At 44.4% G+C, this 16184-nt stretch overlaps 1 protein-coding gene across 1 annotated transcript; it reads left to right on the top strand.

Moving 5' to 3' along the window:
- Positions 1–3481: 3481 nt before the first annotated feature.
- On the top strand, positions 3482–15977 carry LOC147923565 (uncharacterized). The gene is made up of 5 exons (XM_087496482.1): positions 3482–3621; positions 3708–3992; positions 15022–15631; positions 15713–15810; positions 15953–15977. The coding sequence occupies exons 1-5, from the start codon at positions 3482–3484 to the stop codon at positions 15975–15977; spliced, it is 1158 nt and encodes a 385-aa protein (XP_087352608.1).
- The last annotated feature ends 207 nt before the right edge of the window (positions 15978–16184 follow it).

Below are 16184 nucleotides of genomic sequence, written 5' to 3'. Positions count from 1 at the left end.
TGCTTAAATAGTTTGGTCAATTGCAAAAATAGTCACTATGGAAGTCTACTCGTTTATTATCGTAAGAAGACTTCGTCCGGCAGTCATAACTAAAAAGTCAAGAATTTGGTCAATTGCAAAAATACACCTTAGTAGACTGCAAATGAAGTATCTGACGGAAAGATTATAATGCAGTCTGAACCATATTTTTTTGTTTTCAAATGAAATTAAGGAGACTGAAATTGCAGTCTACGGGCTCGAAACTCGATAAATTTTTAATTGCAAAATTGACCACAGAGTAGACTTTACATGATATTATGACGGTTAGACTAACAAATGAAGTCTACTTTCGCAAAAAAATCAAGGAAAATCATGAAATCTACCGGAAAATAACCTTATCGGTGGTTGTTTCGCAATGTCAAGCACCGAGGACGTCGTCTTTAGTCACCACAGAAGAAACCCAGCACCAATTTAATCACTATCCAAGAATCATGACATATAACAAGATAAATGCACTTGCAAATTTTCTTAGATTAAAATGGAGAGGAGATGGAAGAAAATGAAGTTCTCATAGCATTAGGTGTTATTTAAGCTCACAAATTTGAGTTGTTGAAGCATTAAGAGCTTCAAATTTGGTTGTTCATGGTGGTTGTAAAATTGATGGCGGTGGCACAACCGTAAATAAAAGAAGAAGATGAGGATATGGATGTAATAAACATTTTCGCAAGAAATTCAAATAAATCAGAAATAATGACATTTATGTGAATACATGGAATGGCAGAGGATTTAGTAGGGAGAAAGTGACAAATGTTGGAGAGAGAAAAAGAGGGGTCCAATTTTGCAATTGACTCAAATAAGGGGTCTAATTTTGCAAACGTATATTTCACTGTCGACCTCACTGGTCTCTCCAGCTCAAGCTGTGATGGTGGAAATTAAAATGTATCAACATCACACAGACAGACTTGATTAACAAAAGATTGCAGAAATCCAACTTTTTAAATCATATAAAATATTATCTTCGTTTCTACAAAAAGAATTTTCTTAAGTTTTTATTTTTCTTCTTAAAACCAGATTTTAAGCATTTTATGCATAATTTTTTACTAACTGATGGTAATGAATTGTAATATTCAAAAAAAAAAATTGAAAATAGTTAAACTTAAGAAATTACTATTGATTCATAAATGTGAGTAAAAATAATTTTGGTTCGATGTTAAATTTATTAAAAGGTGCTGATGGAGTTATTTAGTATTTAGTTATATTGGAAGTATCAGAATAGTACTGATCTGTTGATTCAGAAAGCACACTTCCATCGGCTTGTTCGGGAAATCGCACAGGAGATGAACTTATTTACCTCAAACCCTCTCAATCTTTCCTTTGATTTGGTTCTTTGAATTCGATTAGTGAGTTCTTATTCATTGTTCTGTTCTTTTATCAGCCTGAATTGCGGTTCCAAATTCATGCTTTGCTGGCTTTACAAGAGGCGACAAAAGCCTTTCTTGTCGGATTTTTCGAGGATTCCAATTTGTGTGCAATTCATGTAGCTTGTAACTATACTAAAGTTTTTCTTATAACAACTTTTTGGGGATAAATTTTTGTTACTGACTATTGATTATAGTTGATTAAGATTTACATTCTAGTTCTACGAACAATGGCTACAAATCCATAATGAAAAAGTTTTCGAATAAGAAAAACTAAATAGAGACTACGAAACAAATAATTATGTTATAAGCCATAAATATTGAAGTTGCTAAACATTAATCACTTTCACGATAACCATGATTAACAAAAGATTAACAAATGAAGGTTAGATACAAAAAGGTTTAGACCAATACTTATGGTTTATAAGCCATATGTATTGAAGTTGCTAAACATTAATCGCATCAAAACATCTCACTTTCACAATAGCCATGATTAACAAAATATTAACAAATAAAGGTTAGATACTAAAAGGTTTACACAAATAATGATGGATCTAAAATGATGAGCCTTCATCAAAACGTCTAATATTCACAAATACTATTTACTCCCATAAATTAATGATGGATCGTTCCACTCACTGCTAATAACATGTTTTTTTTCTATATATGAAGGCTCTCATTGGTGGTTTTCCTTTGAATAATTAAATATTAATAGAGGGTGAGAAAAATGAGAAGATAGAATGAAAACGTTTCTAGTATAAGCATCTGTAGAAACGTTTATGAACAGGTGGTCAATTATTAATGAAGTAAATTATTATTTTGAATTAATCTTTAAATAAATAATATATTATATTAAAAATAGATAAAATAATATATATCGAGCAACTCTTGTTAATTTCACCGTTGGTCATACTCTCAATTCTCACTTGATTAACAAAAGATTGCGGAAATCCAAAATTTTAAAAATCATATAAAATACTCTATGCGTGTCTACAAGAAAAAATTTCTTAGCTTTTTATTTTTCTTCTTAATATTAGTTTTAAAGCTTTTTATGGATAAATACTAACTAATGGTAATGAATTGTAAAATTCACAAAAAACAAAAACTGAAAATATATAAACTTATGGAATTACTATTGGTTCATAAATGTGAATAAAAATAATTTTGGCTGGATGTTAAATTTGTTAAAAGGTACTGAGGGTGTTATTTGTATTTTAGTTATATTGGGGTACTTGTCTTATAATTAAGTAATAGACTATGTGTGAGGAAACAAAACCCTATGACGGAACCTTTAAATAATAGTAAGCAATACGAATTTGGAGAGATTTTTCTAGAAACTTATCTTTCTCTCTTTCTCTTCGATCGTGACCGCGTGGAGTTAGGGAGAAGCTTGTTCTCCAAGCTTCCTTTTTGTTTTTCCTCCACAATTCGGTAAACTATACGTACGCGATGATCTTTTTGTTTTTATTATTTTTTGTGTGTGTAAATTTCGTTTGGAGAAATACAGTTTCGTATCTTCTGGTTCACTGAATTCCTTTTGTAGTTGGTGGGATGGGTTTAAATCGGCTTCTTTATTTTTTTTTTTTTTTCGTATCCATGATAAAATTTAGTTTAATTTAATTTCCAAGTGATTTGATCAACTTAACCCTCATATTAGACATGCATTGTGTTTTGTTCTGTGTTTTGATTTTTTAAGACCTCTAATTTAGTGTTTATATGTCGTTTGTGTGCCATGTGGTCTTTAAAAGGGCGGAAACAAATGAATCGCTTTTCTGATACATAGCTTATTATGGCTTATGATATTTCTTCAAGGATTCAAAATTAGTGTTGGGTAAATCCTAATCATGATATCTTTTAAAATGCTATAAAACTTGAGGAATGAGAGTTGTATTGAAGGACTCCAAAGTCCTTTTATGCAGGACTCTTAGGTTCTGTTACTTGAAGGACTCCAAAGTCACTGTTAAAGAGAAAGTGGTAATAGCTTAATTTGAGATACTAGAGAGATTCAATGATGATCTTATATGTTTTACTGAACTACAGTTCTCTTTCTTTTGATACTAAAAGGTTTAGACCAATTTCACACCATGGCTGGAAGAAAAGTACCACCGGAGTTAACTATAGATGATTCGGTTTTATACCTCACTAAAGTGAAAAAAGCATTTCATGATGAACCTGCAAAATTTAAAGAATTTCTCAATGTCTTGATTGATATTAAAGTTCATCGGTATGAATCATTTTAACTCTTTAATCTACACAACAAACACACATGTGTGATTTTTGATTCTGATGTTACTAGAAATCTTTTTGTAGAATCAATAAAGAGAGTGGCATTGCAAGGATGACTGAACTCATTAAATGGCACCCGTGGCTGCTTGTTGGTCTCTGTTTCTTCCTTCCCAAGGCTAAGACAACTATCCATGCCAAGGCTAACAAAGTATTAGGCCAATCTCAAACCATAGCCGTCATAAAAGTATCACCGGAGCTAACTAAGTGTAATGTGCATGCTTATGTGGCTTCTGTGAAGGAGGCAGTCCATGATAAACCTGCAAAATATAAAGAATGGATCAACATATTCAAATATTTTAAAAATCGCAGGTATGGAATATTTCTCATGTTATGATCGGTTTTGCTCTTACTTTTAACTCCCATTCTACTACACAACAAAACAAACATTGTGAACTAACTCTGACGTTACTTGGCTCTTAGTAGAGTTTGTTGGGGGTGGATCCACACCCCAAACAAAAGGCTCAGCTCAGGAAAAGCTCATAATAAACCCCCAAGAGAAGGGAGGGTGTTATGGTCTTTTACATAGACGAACCGACACGATTCTCTATAAATATAAACGTACGGCCTGCGTAGAAAGGGGAGAAAAAGAAGGGAAGAAAAGGGATACAGTAAGTACAAGAACTTCAACTCGTCAAAGTAGAAGTCAACGGTTTGGAACCAATCGCTCGGAGAATTGGCGAGATAACAGTTCGTCTATTATCCTGACCTACTTTTGTAACTCGTCTAAGTCGTGTTAAAGCCTGTCTTTTGTGTCTCGACATCAATATAATATAAGAGAACTTCGACCCTCCTTTAACCGAACTAAATATACTAATTGTGACTGATCCCATCATCAACAATTTGGCGCGCCAGGTAGGGGGAGCCAAGTCAAAGTTTTCTAAAAAAATTGAAGAACGGACCTACACCGATTAGACGAGATGACAATAATTGACAAGGAAAAGAGCAAGGAAGGAAGCTCGTCGGGGGGGACGACTACCCCGGCAATGGAACAAACGGACCAGGCAGTCCTCCCCACGCCAGACGCTCCAAGAAAGGTCGTGACGGTGGACAGCCCGGAGACTTTTGTCATAGCTACAAACCTGACGACCCCGGCGACCGTAGAACCAACACAGATCCCAACGCAGCTTACTTTGCTCAGCAATCAGCCCGTCTCAAGTATTGACGAACTGTTCCGCGAAATCTTAACACGCCTTGACCAGCAAGAAGAGCGAACCAACAGCCGATTGGATGCACTCACCGCGGCACAGTTTAACTCACAAGATGAAATCAACCATCTCAACAACGCTCGGCTCAACCCAATGAACTTCACCTCGGTAAGAACAACGCCAGGGTCGTATGTGCAAACCAGCGGATTAGGACGTAATCCTGCCCAGCACTCTATCGAGCGAAATAACGACGTAACTGATCTAACAAAGGACGCCGAGCTAAAAGAAATCAAAGAGCAAATGAAAGAAATGGCCGCAATGATTCAAAAAGCAACGGACAAGGCACCCGAAGTCGGACTTATGCTTGAAGCAACACAGCGAACTCCGTTCTCTCAAAGACTCGCTACAACGACGGTCAGACGGGCAGTCAAACCAAGGTTGGGTCACTATGACGGAACGGTCGACCCGCGAGACTTCTTACTCACCTTTGGCGTAGCCCTCGGCCCTTTACAGTTCAGCCCGACGGAATACGACGCTGGAGCTTGTCAAGTTTTCGCCAAGCATCTAACAGGAACCGCATTGAGCTGGTTCTCGAGACTCCCACCCGGATCAATCGATAATATCAGGGAGCTGATAACCGAATTTTTGAAGCAGTTTTCTGTTTTGATCGAGGATAAGAATTCCCATGCCGACTTATATGCCTTAACTCAGCACAAGGGAGAATCGCTTCGGTCCTTTATAGGGCGATTCAAGAAAATCTACGTCAACATTTCAATTCCGGATGCTGCCGCAATTGTCGCACTTCGAAATGCGCTCTGGTATGAATCTCGGTTCAAGGAAGAGCTGTCTTTAACGCATGTCGAGACCGTAGCCGAGGCATTATTCCGAGCTGCAAAACACATTGGGCTCGAGGAAGAGAAAGCTATCAATGCTAAGAAGCATTCTTCGGAGGCAAGTGCGATACCCAAACAGCCTGTAGCCGCAGCTCCAAAAGTTGATTACGTCGAGCCTCGATAACACTTCATCAAAAACCAAGATCGAACTCGCCGAACCTTTGCGATCGGCGAAAACAAGTATATACGGAAAGAGGGAGGTGAAAATAGTGCAACCCTGTACTGCGACTACCATCAGAGTACCACCCACGCAACTGACGAGTGTCATTACCTCCTGAAGGTCTTGATGGAGCGATACAAGAAAGGGGCAATAGTCGTCGGGCCCGACAGAAGCAAGACAGCCCGACCTGGACGAAGCGACGCCAAGCGCGCCGAATATATCGCTCGAAAATTCGTCAAAGATTCAAAGGTACTAGCCGACCAAAGCGAAGACGAGATGGAAATTCAAAACCTACTCGCCGAACGGCGCGAAGACAGCGGTAACGAAAAACGACCGCATACAGACCGCAAGCCCGACCAACATTCTCCGACGATACGACGAATCAACATGATAGTGGGCGGGCTAGCCGGATGCAACGATTCGGTCAGAGCGATCAGAGATTATACTAAGAAAGCTGAAATGACGAAATCTTGGCCGTCAAGGTTCGAGGCTGAAGGCATGCCAATCACTTTCGACGGAAAAGATCTAGAAGGTTTGGATTTACCGCATAACGATCCATTGGTCGTCGAACTCTTGATCGGCGAAAGCGAGGTGACGAGAATATTGATCGACACTGGAAGCTCAGTCAACGTCATCTTCAGAGACGTGTTGGCCAAAATGGAAGTCGGCGAACGAGACATTATGCCAGAATGTCACTCTTTAACGGGCTTCGACGGGGATCATCTTATGTCCGTCGGCACCATCACCTTACCAATCTTCGTTGGGGGGATAGCCAGATACTTCCGGTTCCTGGTTATCGACAAGCCAACGATCTACAACGTCATCCTTGGAACCCCATGGCTCCACAAGATGAAAGCCGTCCCGTCAACATATCATCAGTGCGTTAAGTTCCCAACTTCGAAAGGAATATACACACTGCGTGGCGATCAGCAAACCGCACGGGCCTGTTTCCTGATCGAGAATAAGCTTCGCACCGGAAAGAAATTATAGCAATCAAAGCAGCGGGTCGGCGACGATAGCGCATCACCAACAGACGGAAAGCCGACTGCCGTTCAGCAGGGCGTTGCCGCGGTCGAGGAGGTGAACCTCGACGAAAACGACAAGAAACGATGCGTGAATATCGGTACAGAGATAACAGCCGCCATGCGAAACAAGTTGATACTTTTCCTCAAAACCAATATCTCGACGTTTGCATGGAGCGTGACCGATATGAAGGGGATCGATCCAAGTGTCACAACCCATGAACTCAATGCCGACCCAACGCATAAGCCGGTCAAACAAAAACGGCGCAAGTTAGGTTCCGAACGATCACAAGCAGTGAACGACGAAGTTGACAAACTTCTTGGAGCCGGGTCAATTATAGAAGTAAAATATCCCGAGTGGTTAGCTAACCCGGTGGTCGTCAAGAAGAAGAATGGAAAGTGGCGAGTCTGCGTCGATTTTACCGACCTTAACAAAGCCTGTCCAAAAGATAGTTTCCCATTGCCAAGAATTGATCAACTCGTCGAGGCAACCGCCGGCAACGAACTATTAACTTTTATGGATGCCTTCTCTGGTTACAACCAGATTCTAATGCACAAGGACGACCAGGAAAAAACGTCGTTCATCACGAATAGAGGGACCTACTGTTATAAAGTTATGCCCTTTGGCCTGAAAAACGCAGGAGCGACGTACCAACAGCTAGTCAACAAAATGTTCGCCGAGCAACTTAGCCGGACTATGGAGGTTTATATCGACGACATGCTCGTCAAATCTCAACGTGCAAAGGACCATATCACTCATCTCCGACAATGTTTCGACACCCTAAACAAGTATGGGATGAAGCTGAACCCAGCCAAATGCACCTTTGCAGTTAAGTCTAGCGAATTCCTTGGGTACCTGGTAACCAGAAGAGGCATCGTGGCGAACCCAAAGCAAATTAAGGCAATCATCGACTTGCCACTACAAAGAATGCCAGAGAATTTCAACGACTAACCGGACGGATCGCCGCCCTAAATCGTTTTATATCCAGATCGACCGACAAGTGTCTACCATTTTACCAGCTTCTCAAAACCAAGGGCAAATTCGAGTGGACCGAAGCCTGTCACAGCGCGTTCAACGAGCTAAAGAACTATTTATCGACCCCACCGATCTTAGCGAAGCCGGAGCTCGGCGAAATCTTATTTCTTTATATTGCGGTCTCAGAGTCGGCCGTCAGTGGTGTACTCGTTAAAGACGATCGAGGAGAGCAACGACCCGTCTTTTACATAAGCAAATCACTCAACGACGCGGAAACTCGCTACCCGACAGTCGAGGAGGTTGCCCTAGCAGTCGTTACGTCCGCAAGGAAGCTCCGACCGTATTTTCAGTCACATACTATCGCTGTCCTGTCCAACCAGCCTTTTCGGTCTATACTGCACAGCCCGAACCAATCGGGTCGATTAACGAAATGGGCAATCGAACTTAGTGAGTACGACATCGAGTATCGAACTCGTCCGGTTGCGAAGTCCCAAGTACTCGCCGACTTTTTGATCGAGCTTCCGTTTGGGGAAGCCGAACCAACACCCATTGACCCGTCAGACGACCGGTGGACCCTGCATGTGGACGGAGCATCCTCTCATCTTGGATCAGGAGTAGGGATTCGACTAACCTCGCCGACCGGTGAAATTTTGGAGCAATCCTTCCGTCTCCGATACCAAGCAACCAACAACGTCGCCGAGTATGAAGCACTCATCGCCGGTCTAAAGCTCGCCAATGGAATGCAGATCAAGCGGATAAGAGCCTTCTGCGACTCTCAGCTCGTCGCCAATCAGTTCAGTGGAGAATATGACACCAAAAGCGAACCTATGGCCGCCTACCTTGATGTCGTTAGGATTTTGTCAAAACGCTTCGACGAATTCGAGCTCATCAAAATTCCCAGAGAAGATAATGCCCCGGCCGACGCTTTGGCAGCACTCGCTTCAACATCGGATCCCGACCTTCGGCGAATCATCCCGGTAGAAAGCATAGATACGCCGAGCATAAGCGAAACACACCCCGAGACTTGCCTCGCACTCCACCAGCCCAACGAAATTAGGACGACTTATCGAACGATGAGGTCACGCCGAGGATGCGAACCTGCATCAGACAGCGACATGACAGATTGGCGAGTCGAAATCCGAGCGTACTTGGCCGATGGCGACGTGCCAACAGACAAATGGGCTAAACGAAGATTAAAAGCCAAGGCCGCCCACTACACCTTAATGAAAGATCATTTGTTGCGATGGACGGCGTCAGGAGCCCTTTTGCTCTGCATCCACGGCGACGACACCGAGCGCGTCATGATGGAAATGCACGAAGGAGCCGGAGGAAATCACTCAGGTGGCCGAGCCTTGGCACTGCGAATCAGGAAGCATGGTCATTACTGGCCAACGATGATATCTGATTGCGAAAAGTTCGTCGCCAAGTGTGAAAAATGCCAGCGACACGCCCCCATTATTCATCAGCCGACTGAACTCCTACGAGCCGGAGTAGCTCCTTACCCTTTTATGCGCTGGGCGATGGACATCATTGGCCCGCTACCAACTTCTAGACAAAAGCGATATATACTCGTCCTCAACGATTATTTCACCAAATGGGTCGAGGCCGAGTCTTACGCAAATATCAAAGCGAGGGACGTCCAACTCTTCGTCTGGAAATATGTAATCTGTCGCCACGGTCTCCCGTACGAGATAGTCACTGACAACGGGTCGCAGTTTATCTCCCTGCAATTCGAAAATTTTTGTGCACGATGGCGAATCAAACTAAGCAAGTCGACGCCGAGGTATCCGCAAGGAAACGGCCAAGCCAAAGCTACCAACAAGACTATACTCCATGGCCTAAAGAAAAGACTAGACGCCAAGAAGGGTGCCTGGGCCGACGAGCTTGACGGAGTACTTTGGTCCTATCGAACAACCCCAAGGACATCCACTAACCAAACCCCATTCTCCTTAGCCTACGGGATGGAAGCAATGGCACCCGCTGAGGTCGGCAGTTCCAGCCTCCGACGAACAATGCTCGTCCAAAATACCGCACTCAACAGTCAGATGCAAATGGATAGCTCGCCGCAGCCAAGTACTACAACAAGAAAGTTCACAATCGGCATTTCGACGAAGGGGATCTCGTCCTCCGCAAAGTCTTTGAAAATACTGCCAAATCAGATGCCGGAAAAATGGGAGCCAATTGGGAGGGTCCATATCTAGTATCCAAGGTCGTCCATCCCGGCGTATACGAACTCTTAACAATGGGCGGTGAACCAGTACCGAGGTCTTGGAATTCGATGCATCTCAAGCGCTACTATTACTAGAACCATCGAGGAAGCTCGGCTATGTTCAGCTCGTCCTTTTTACCATTCGAATAATCATGTAAATATGAACTACGATCGGCTTGATTCCTCCTGGTCGGAGGGTACGTAGGCAGTCCCACTCTACGGGACACAGCCGCCAATAATACAAAATTTCTTCCTCACAAGAGTGAGTTGTCATTTGCAAATTATTTTAGTCGTTACCATTGGCCCGGTAATGACCCGACGTTCCGACGTATTACTTTAAGACGAGTCGCAACTCGCACAAAATGATAAGCCGACTATTAACGGTCGCCCCCGGTTATATCAAGCCGAGCCTAGCTCGCATAAAAGAAATAAGCCGACCATCACAAGTCGCACTTTAAAAAAAAACAACAAAGCGAGAAAAGTAAAACTCTCAAAAGTAGCATAGAATTTGACTTATTTTTTGAAAAAAAAAAAAAAGATACAACGGTCTGATGCGGGTGCCGACCCTATTACGGCACAAACAAAAAAAACAACAATAAAGGATAGCAAGTCAATCAACTCCAAGGTCGGCACTGGAAGGCTCAATAAACTCTAACCCGCCTATTATGGTTTGCCAATGACGGCACGATTCCTTCACGTCTTTCAGTAGATCCATCGGGACAGCCGCACCTCGTCCAATCATATCCTCGAGGTACGCACGGATCCCTTCGACGCGATTACTCTCACTAAAGTAGTGACTCGTGCTCTCCAGTTGCGAAATGTAACGACGAAGCACGTCGATACGAGCTCGGCAGGCCTCGATTTCCTCCCGATCTTCAAACGGCCTTCGGCCCAGGGAATCAAGGTCACCCTGCTCAAGTGTAGGTATCACCACTTCTGCAAAAAGATTCTCGCGCCGGGTACGTTCGTCCAGCAGCCGATCCCAGCGCCATTTCAGAACGAAATATCCTTCGTCAATCAGCGTTTCGAGACATTCCACTGTCCCGTCCACGCGACAGAAATCATAATAGCATTCGAATGAACGACGGGTGGAGATGATGTAAGCTCTTAGCCGCTGGATGCGAGCGTTATAATAGCCGAGTTCCGCTTGTATCACCTCGTCGGACCTAACGCCGAGTCGTTCCTGCGCCCTACGCAACCACACCGCTCTAGTCGTCACTGGCATCGGAATAATTTCCTCTTCCCTACAAAGACAAAGGAAACTCACCAAGACTAAACTGAAGTAAAAAGCAAAGACTATTTATAAAACGAAAAGCGCAAGTCCCAACAAAAAGGCATTCAATGACCAGTAAGCAACGTTTCGAGAAATAAGGCATTAAATAGAGTAGGAATAAATGCCCTAAGGGCAGGAATAAAGTTTCGGAAGGGAGCCGACCCCTAAACACGGCGCATAAAAGTACGTGGGAGCCGACCCCAAAATACGGCAAACAGAAGATAGTACGAGGGAGCCGACCCCTCGACACGGCGACAACGGAAGAGTCACGAAACTAAGCCAACAACCGGCGACTCATGCCCGGGAGTTGACGGACGAGGAAGTCCTTCGGCAGCTTACTCCTCAGCTCCATCAGAAGGGTGGTCGTCAGCTTGCACCTCAGCTCCATCAGAAGGACGATCATCGACCTTCTCCTGCTCGTCCAGATCTTCACCCCCAATCTCCCCACTCTCCGATCCGTCACTCCCACCCTCGTCATTACAGACCTCGGTATTCCCGCTGATTGGGGAAGCGATCCAAGTCGGAATTGAGGGAAGAGGCCCAGCAAAGATCTGAGACATGTCGAAGTCAGCTTCGGTAATATCCGACAGATCGACCTCTTCAACCTCGCTCTTCAGTTGGCCCATCACGGCCGTAACTTAGTCCTTAATCCCCTCATCGAGCAAAGAAATCCGACCCTCGGCAACGAGCATTTCGAGCATCTGGACGTTCCCAACAGCTTGGTTGTACTCAAGAAACTTCTCCCGCGACGCTTCAACCGCTTCGGCATAGCTTTTGTGCTTCGATAAGAGTCTCTGCACGCGACCAGCCACCTCGTGGAAAGCATTGATTCGCTCGTGGTGCCCATACTCGTCAAGTCGATCTCTAAGCCTCCTCGTCTCCGAGTTAAGGGTGAGCTTCAGACCGTTACAGGCAACTTCAGCCTCCTCAAGCTTCGTCGTAAGGGAGTCTCGTTCTGTGATCAACCCGCTCCGGTGATGTTCGAGTTTGGCCACAAGGTCGCTAAGTCTCTGGTTGGACCGCACCGCCTCCCCCAATTGTGCCTCGAGGCGCTCGATCCTCTCACTCGACGCCCCAGAACGCTCCCCTTCCAAGTTCCAAACACGGCGCTCGTAGCGAGAAGCCAGACGATTGATACGCGCAATAAACTATCAAAGTGAAAGGAAATGACAACCATAAGAAAAACGAGTAAAGGAAGATTAAAAGCAAGTTGGTTTACTCGACAAACCTCAAAAGACGCTTGAGCAACGTCGGTAACCGCGTCGGCCTCTTTCATCTTCTCAACTGCAGGAAGACGACCTTCACCAAAGTGGATCTTCCGAAATAACTCGGCGCAGGACCGCGAGTCATCCGGAAAAGGACGAGCCCCGGAGGAATGCGTAAAACTCCAGCTGAAGTCGACCGACTTAGACTTCTTTGATGGGGGAGACTGCTCTTGTTCGGGACCATCCTTCCTTTTCTGCGAATCTTTCGCCACCTCGGCGACGCGACCAGGAGTCCCGACCACCTTCTTCCTTGGAAGTGTCTCCTCTGGACCAATATGACGATTCGGAGGAAGGGATCTTGGACGTATCCTCGAAGGGTCGTCCACAACCTGACGAGAGGTAGGAGAAACCCTTTTTGACGAGCCAGAGCTTGGAGGATTGGCACCCGGACGAGCATCATGACGGGAGCGGAACGAGGCAGCGGCTCCGGAGCTTGGCGATAACGAGCAGACGTGTTGGCAACACTCAAGTTCATCTTACCCATCGTCCCGGCTACAACACAAAGCAACGAAATTAATCGGAGAACTCAAGGAGCAGCAAAAAAAAAAAAAAAAAAAAAGGGGTTCAACTACACTAGGGTGTACCTGTCTTTCTTCGACGATCAGAGGTCTTCCTTGAACGCCCCTTTTTCGACTCGGTACCTGGCCAAACGTAAGGGCAGAAAGCTTTGATCGCGTCTATCTCGGCTTGAAACAAAGAAGGGTATGGGAGCAAACACCTTGGAACAACAACTAAAAAAAAAAAGAGGGGGGGAAAGGTTAAGCACAACCGGAGAATAGTGCAAATAAAATATACTAGGCAAGAAGGGTCGGCTACCGGGTGAAGGGTTCCACCCAGAAAACCAAGGAATCGACGGATCCCCCAAAACCCCCTCACCGACTTCAAGAAAGAAGTACGACCCCTTCCAATTATATGTTTTGCCCTTAGCACCCTCGACGAGCGTCGTCTTCCTTCCCGACGCTACATAGTAAATTCCAGGAGTTTTATCTCGGCTCGACGGGTTCAGACACGTCAACTCTTCCAAATGATCACAAGTAAGCTTAACCCCTGCAGCTTCGGCCATAATCGAAAGGCCAACAGCATTTCGAAAGGTCGCCAGGGCAAATTGAGAAATGGCCGCCTCACGACGAGCAAAATATGTCATCAGGAAAGACGGCAAAGGGAAGGTAAGCCCGCACTCGGTGAAGTACTTCTCCGAAAGGCAAATAAAGCCGGAAGGAGCATCCCAGGGATGCTGAAATGGTTCTGGAATCAGAATTCTCGGTTCGGTGTTTAATTTCCCAATGCGAACTGCATCAGACGCCGCTCCCGGTTTCAACGTCGACGGAGGGAAATGAGAGAAAAGGTTCTCGGTTGGCAAAGGAACGTTGTCCAACTCGGGAAAGGATGGGTCATTGATCAATGGCTCGTCTATCAGGGAAGGAATCCTGCAAGGCAGACCCGACGAGCTTGGAACCGCCGACCCTGGAATGAGACGACGTCTCAATTCTTCAAATTGAGCCATGTCTGAACCCGCCGAAGACGAATCAGAAGGACTCCGAGAATGGCCCTCCCGACGAACGGACCTATTAGAGCCATCAGATTCGGAAGTCGTCGCTCGTCGAAGGTGGCTCTCGACGGATGGATCGGACGATTGAGAACGAGGGGAGTTCATAGTAAAAGTACGACGCACTAAAAGCAAAATAACGACGAGATAAGAAGGAGGGAGAATACCTGAACGATGAGCACCGAAAAACGCGAGAAGAAGATAATGAGAGAAATGGAGAAGTGATATTTATAGGAGAAAGACGAAGGATCTGGAAGGGTCATCATTACGACACGCGCCCCAACAACGATACGGTTTCCGGATCTCACGCGCGTCGATCACCGCACACAACGATTCGACCCCAAAAGTCGGGAACTGTTCCTTCACGCGCGACTCTTCGCTCTTTCACGATTATTCTTCGCCTAAAGACTACAAACTAAAGGCCCGGGGGGGACTACTGTTGGGGGTGGATCCACACCCCAAACAAAAGACCCAGCTCAGGAAAAGCCCATAATAAACCCCCAAAAGAAGGGAGGGTGTTATGGTCTTTTACATAGACGAACCGACACGATTCTCTATAAATATAAACGTACGGCCTGCGTAGAAAGGGGAGAAAAAGAAGGGAAGAAAAGGGATACAGTAAGTACAAGAACTTCAACTCGTCAAAGTAGAAGTCAACGGTTTGGAACCGATCGCTCGGAGAATTGGCGAGATAACAGCTCGTCTATTATCCTGACCTACTTTTGTAACTCGTCTAAGTCGTGTTAAAGCCTGTATTTTGTGTCTCGACATCAATATAATATAAGAGAACTTCGACCCTCCTTTGACCGAACTAAATATACTAATTGTGACTGATCCCATCATCAACAGAGTTGATGTAGCTACTGTCTTTGCAAGGGTGAAGGTACTCATGAAAAACCACCGGAAGCTTCTTCTTGGTTTGAGCGTCTTCCTGCCTAAGATACCTCTTGAGGCTGAGCATCATATTACGTCAGCTGGGGATAAGATGATCATCCCTCCCGAGGACGAGAAACATATTGTGTCCGGTAATAACAAAAGAAAGCGTGTTAAGTGTGATGATCCGGATTTTGTGAACAAGCCTAAGGTAACTATGCATGATGCGGTTTCATACCTCAATGATGTGAAGGAAGCATTTCATGATGAACCTACAAAATATGAAGAATTTCTCAACCTCATCCTTTTAGTTGGGACTAAAATAACCATGCCTCCGGAGGTTGAACAACATATTATGTCAGCTGGGGCTAAGATAACCATGCCTCCCGAGGCTGAGCAACATATTACGTCAGCTGGGGATAAGATGACTATCTCTCCCGAGGCTGAGCAACATATTACGTCAGCTGGGGATAAGATGACTATCTCTCCCGAGGCTGAGCAACATATTGTGTCCGATAACAACAAAAGAAAGCGAGCCAAGTCTGATGATCCAGATTATGATCCAGATATTGTGAACAAGCCTAAGGTATAAAATGCACAAATTATATAAACTATAATACAAATAAATACCATTTTGATCATTCTTTATTTGCTAAATTGTTGTGAGTCTCCATGGAAGAAGCGAAAAAGAAAAGGAAAATCCATTGTAAGAAATGTGGTCAAGCGGGGCACAATTCTCATTCATGTGGTAAGAAAGCTAGTCAGGTTAGTCCTTTTTCATCTTGAGTTCAGTTTTGTGGGGGAACCTACCTGCTCATAGTCATAGCCTTGTTGACTCTGGTGCTGTAAAATGTGTGAGATTGTTGTTGTGATTGTATCTTTATGCTGTTACATGGCTGTGTGTCAGGCTTGTGGAAGTAGTGGATCGCTAATGAAATCATCACACTCTCGGCGAAATACTCAACAAGTAGAAGATTAGAAGCAAGTGCGAGGACTTTTTGGCCTTCTTAATAGTATAAAAAGTTGTAAACTGAAGATGGTTAAGGTGTTATACATCAATATATTGACGGTGTTATATACATCACCAGTAATGCGTACTCGCATCATTTTCAATAAACTCCAATCACACGAAAAATGCT

Source organism: Camelina sativa, chromosome 17 (assembly GCF_030686135.1).
Source record: "Camelina sativa cultivar CO46 ecotype springtype chromosome 17, ASM3068613v1".
NCBI lineage: Eukaryota > Viridiplantae > Streptophyta > Magnoliopsida > Brassicales > Brassicaceae > Camelina > Camelina sativa.
Note: the sequence above shows the minus strand (reverse complement) of the source record. Positions and strands in the feature narration are given on the sequence as shown.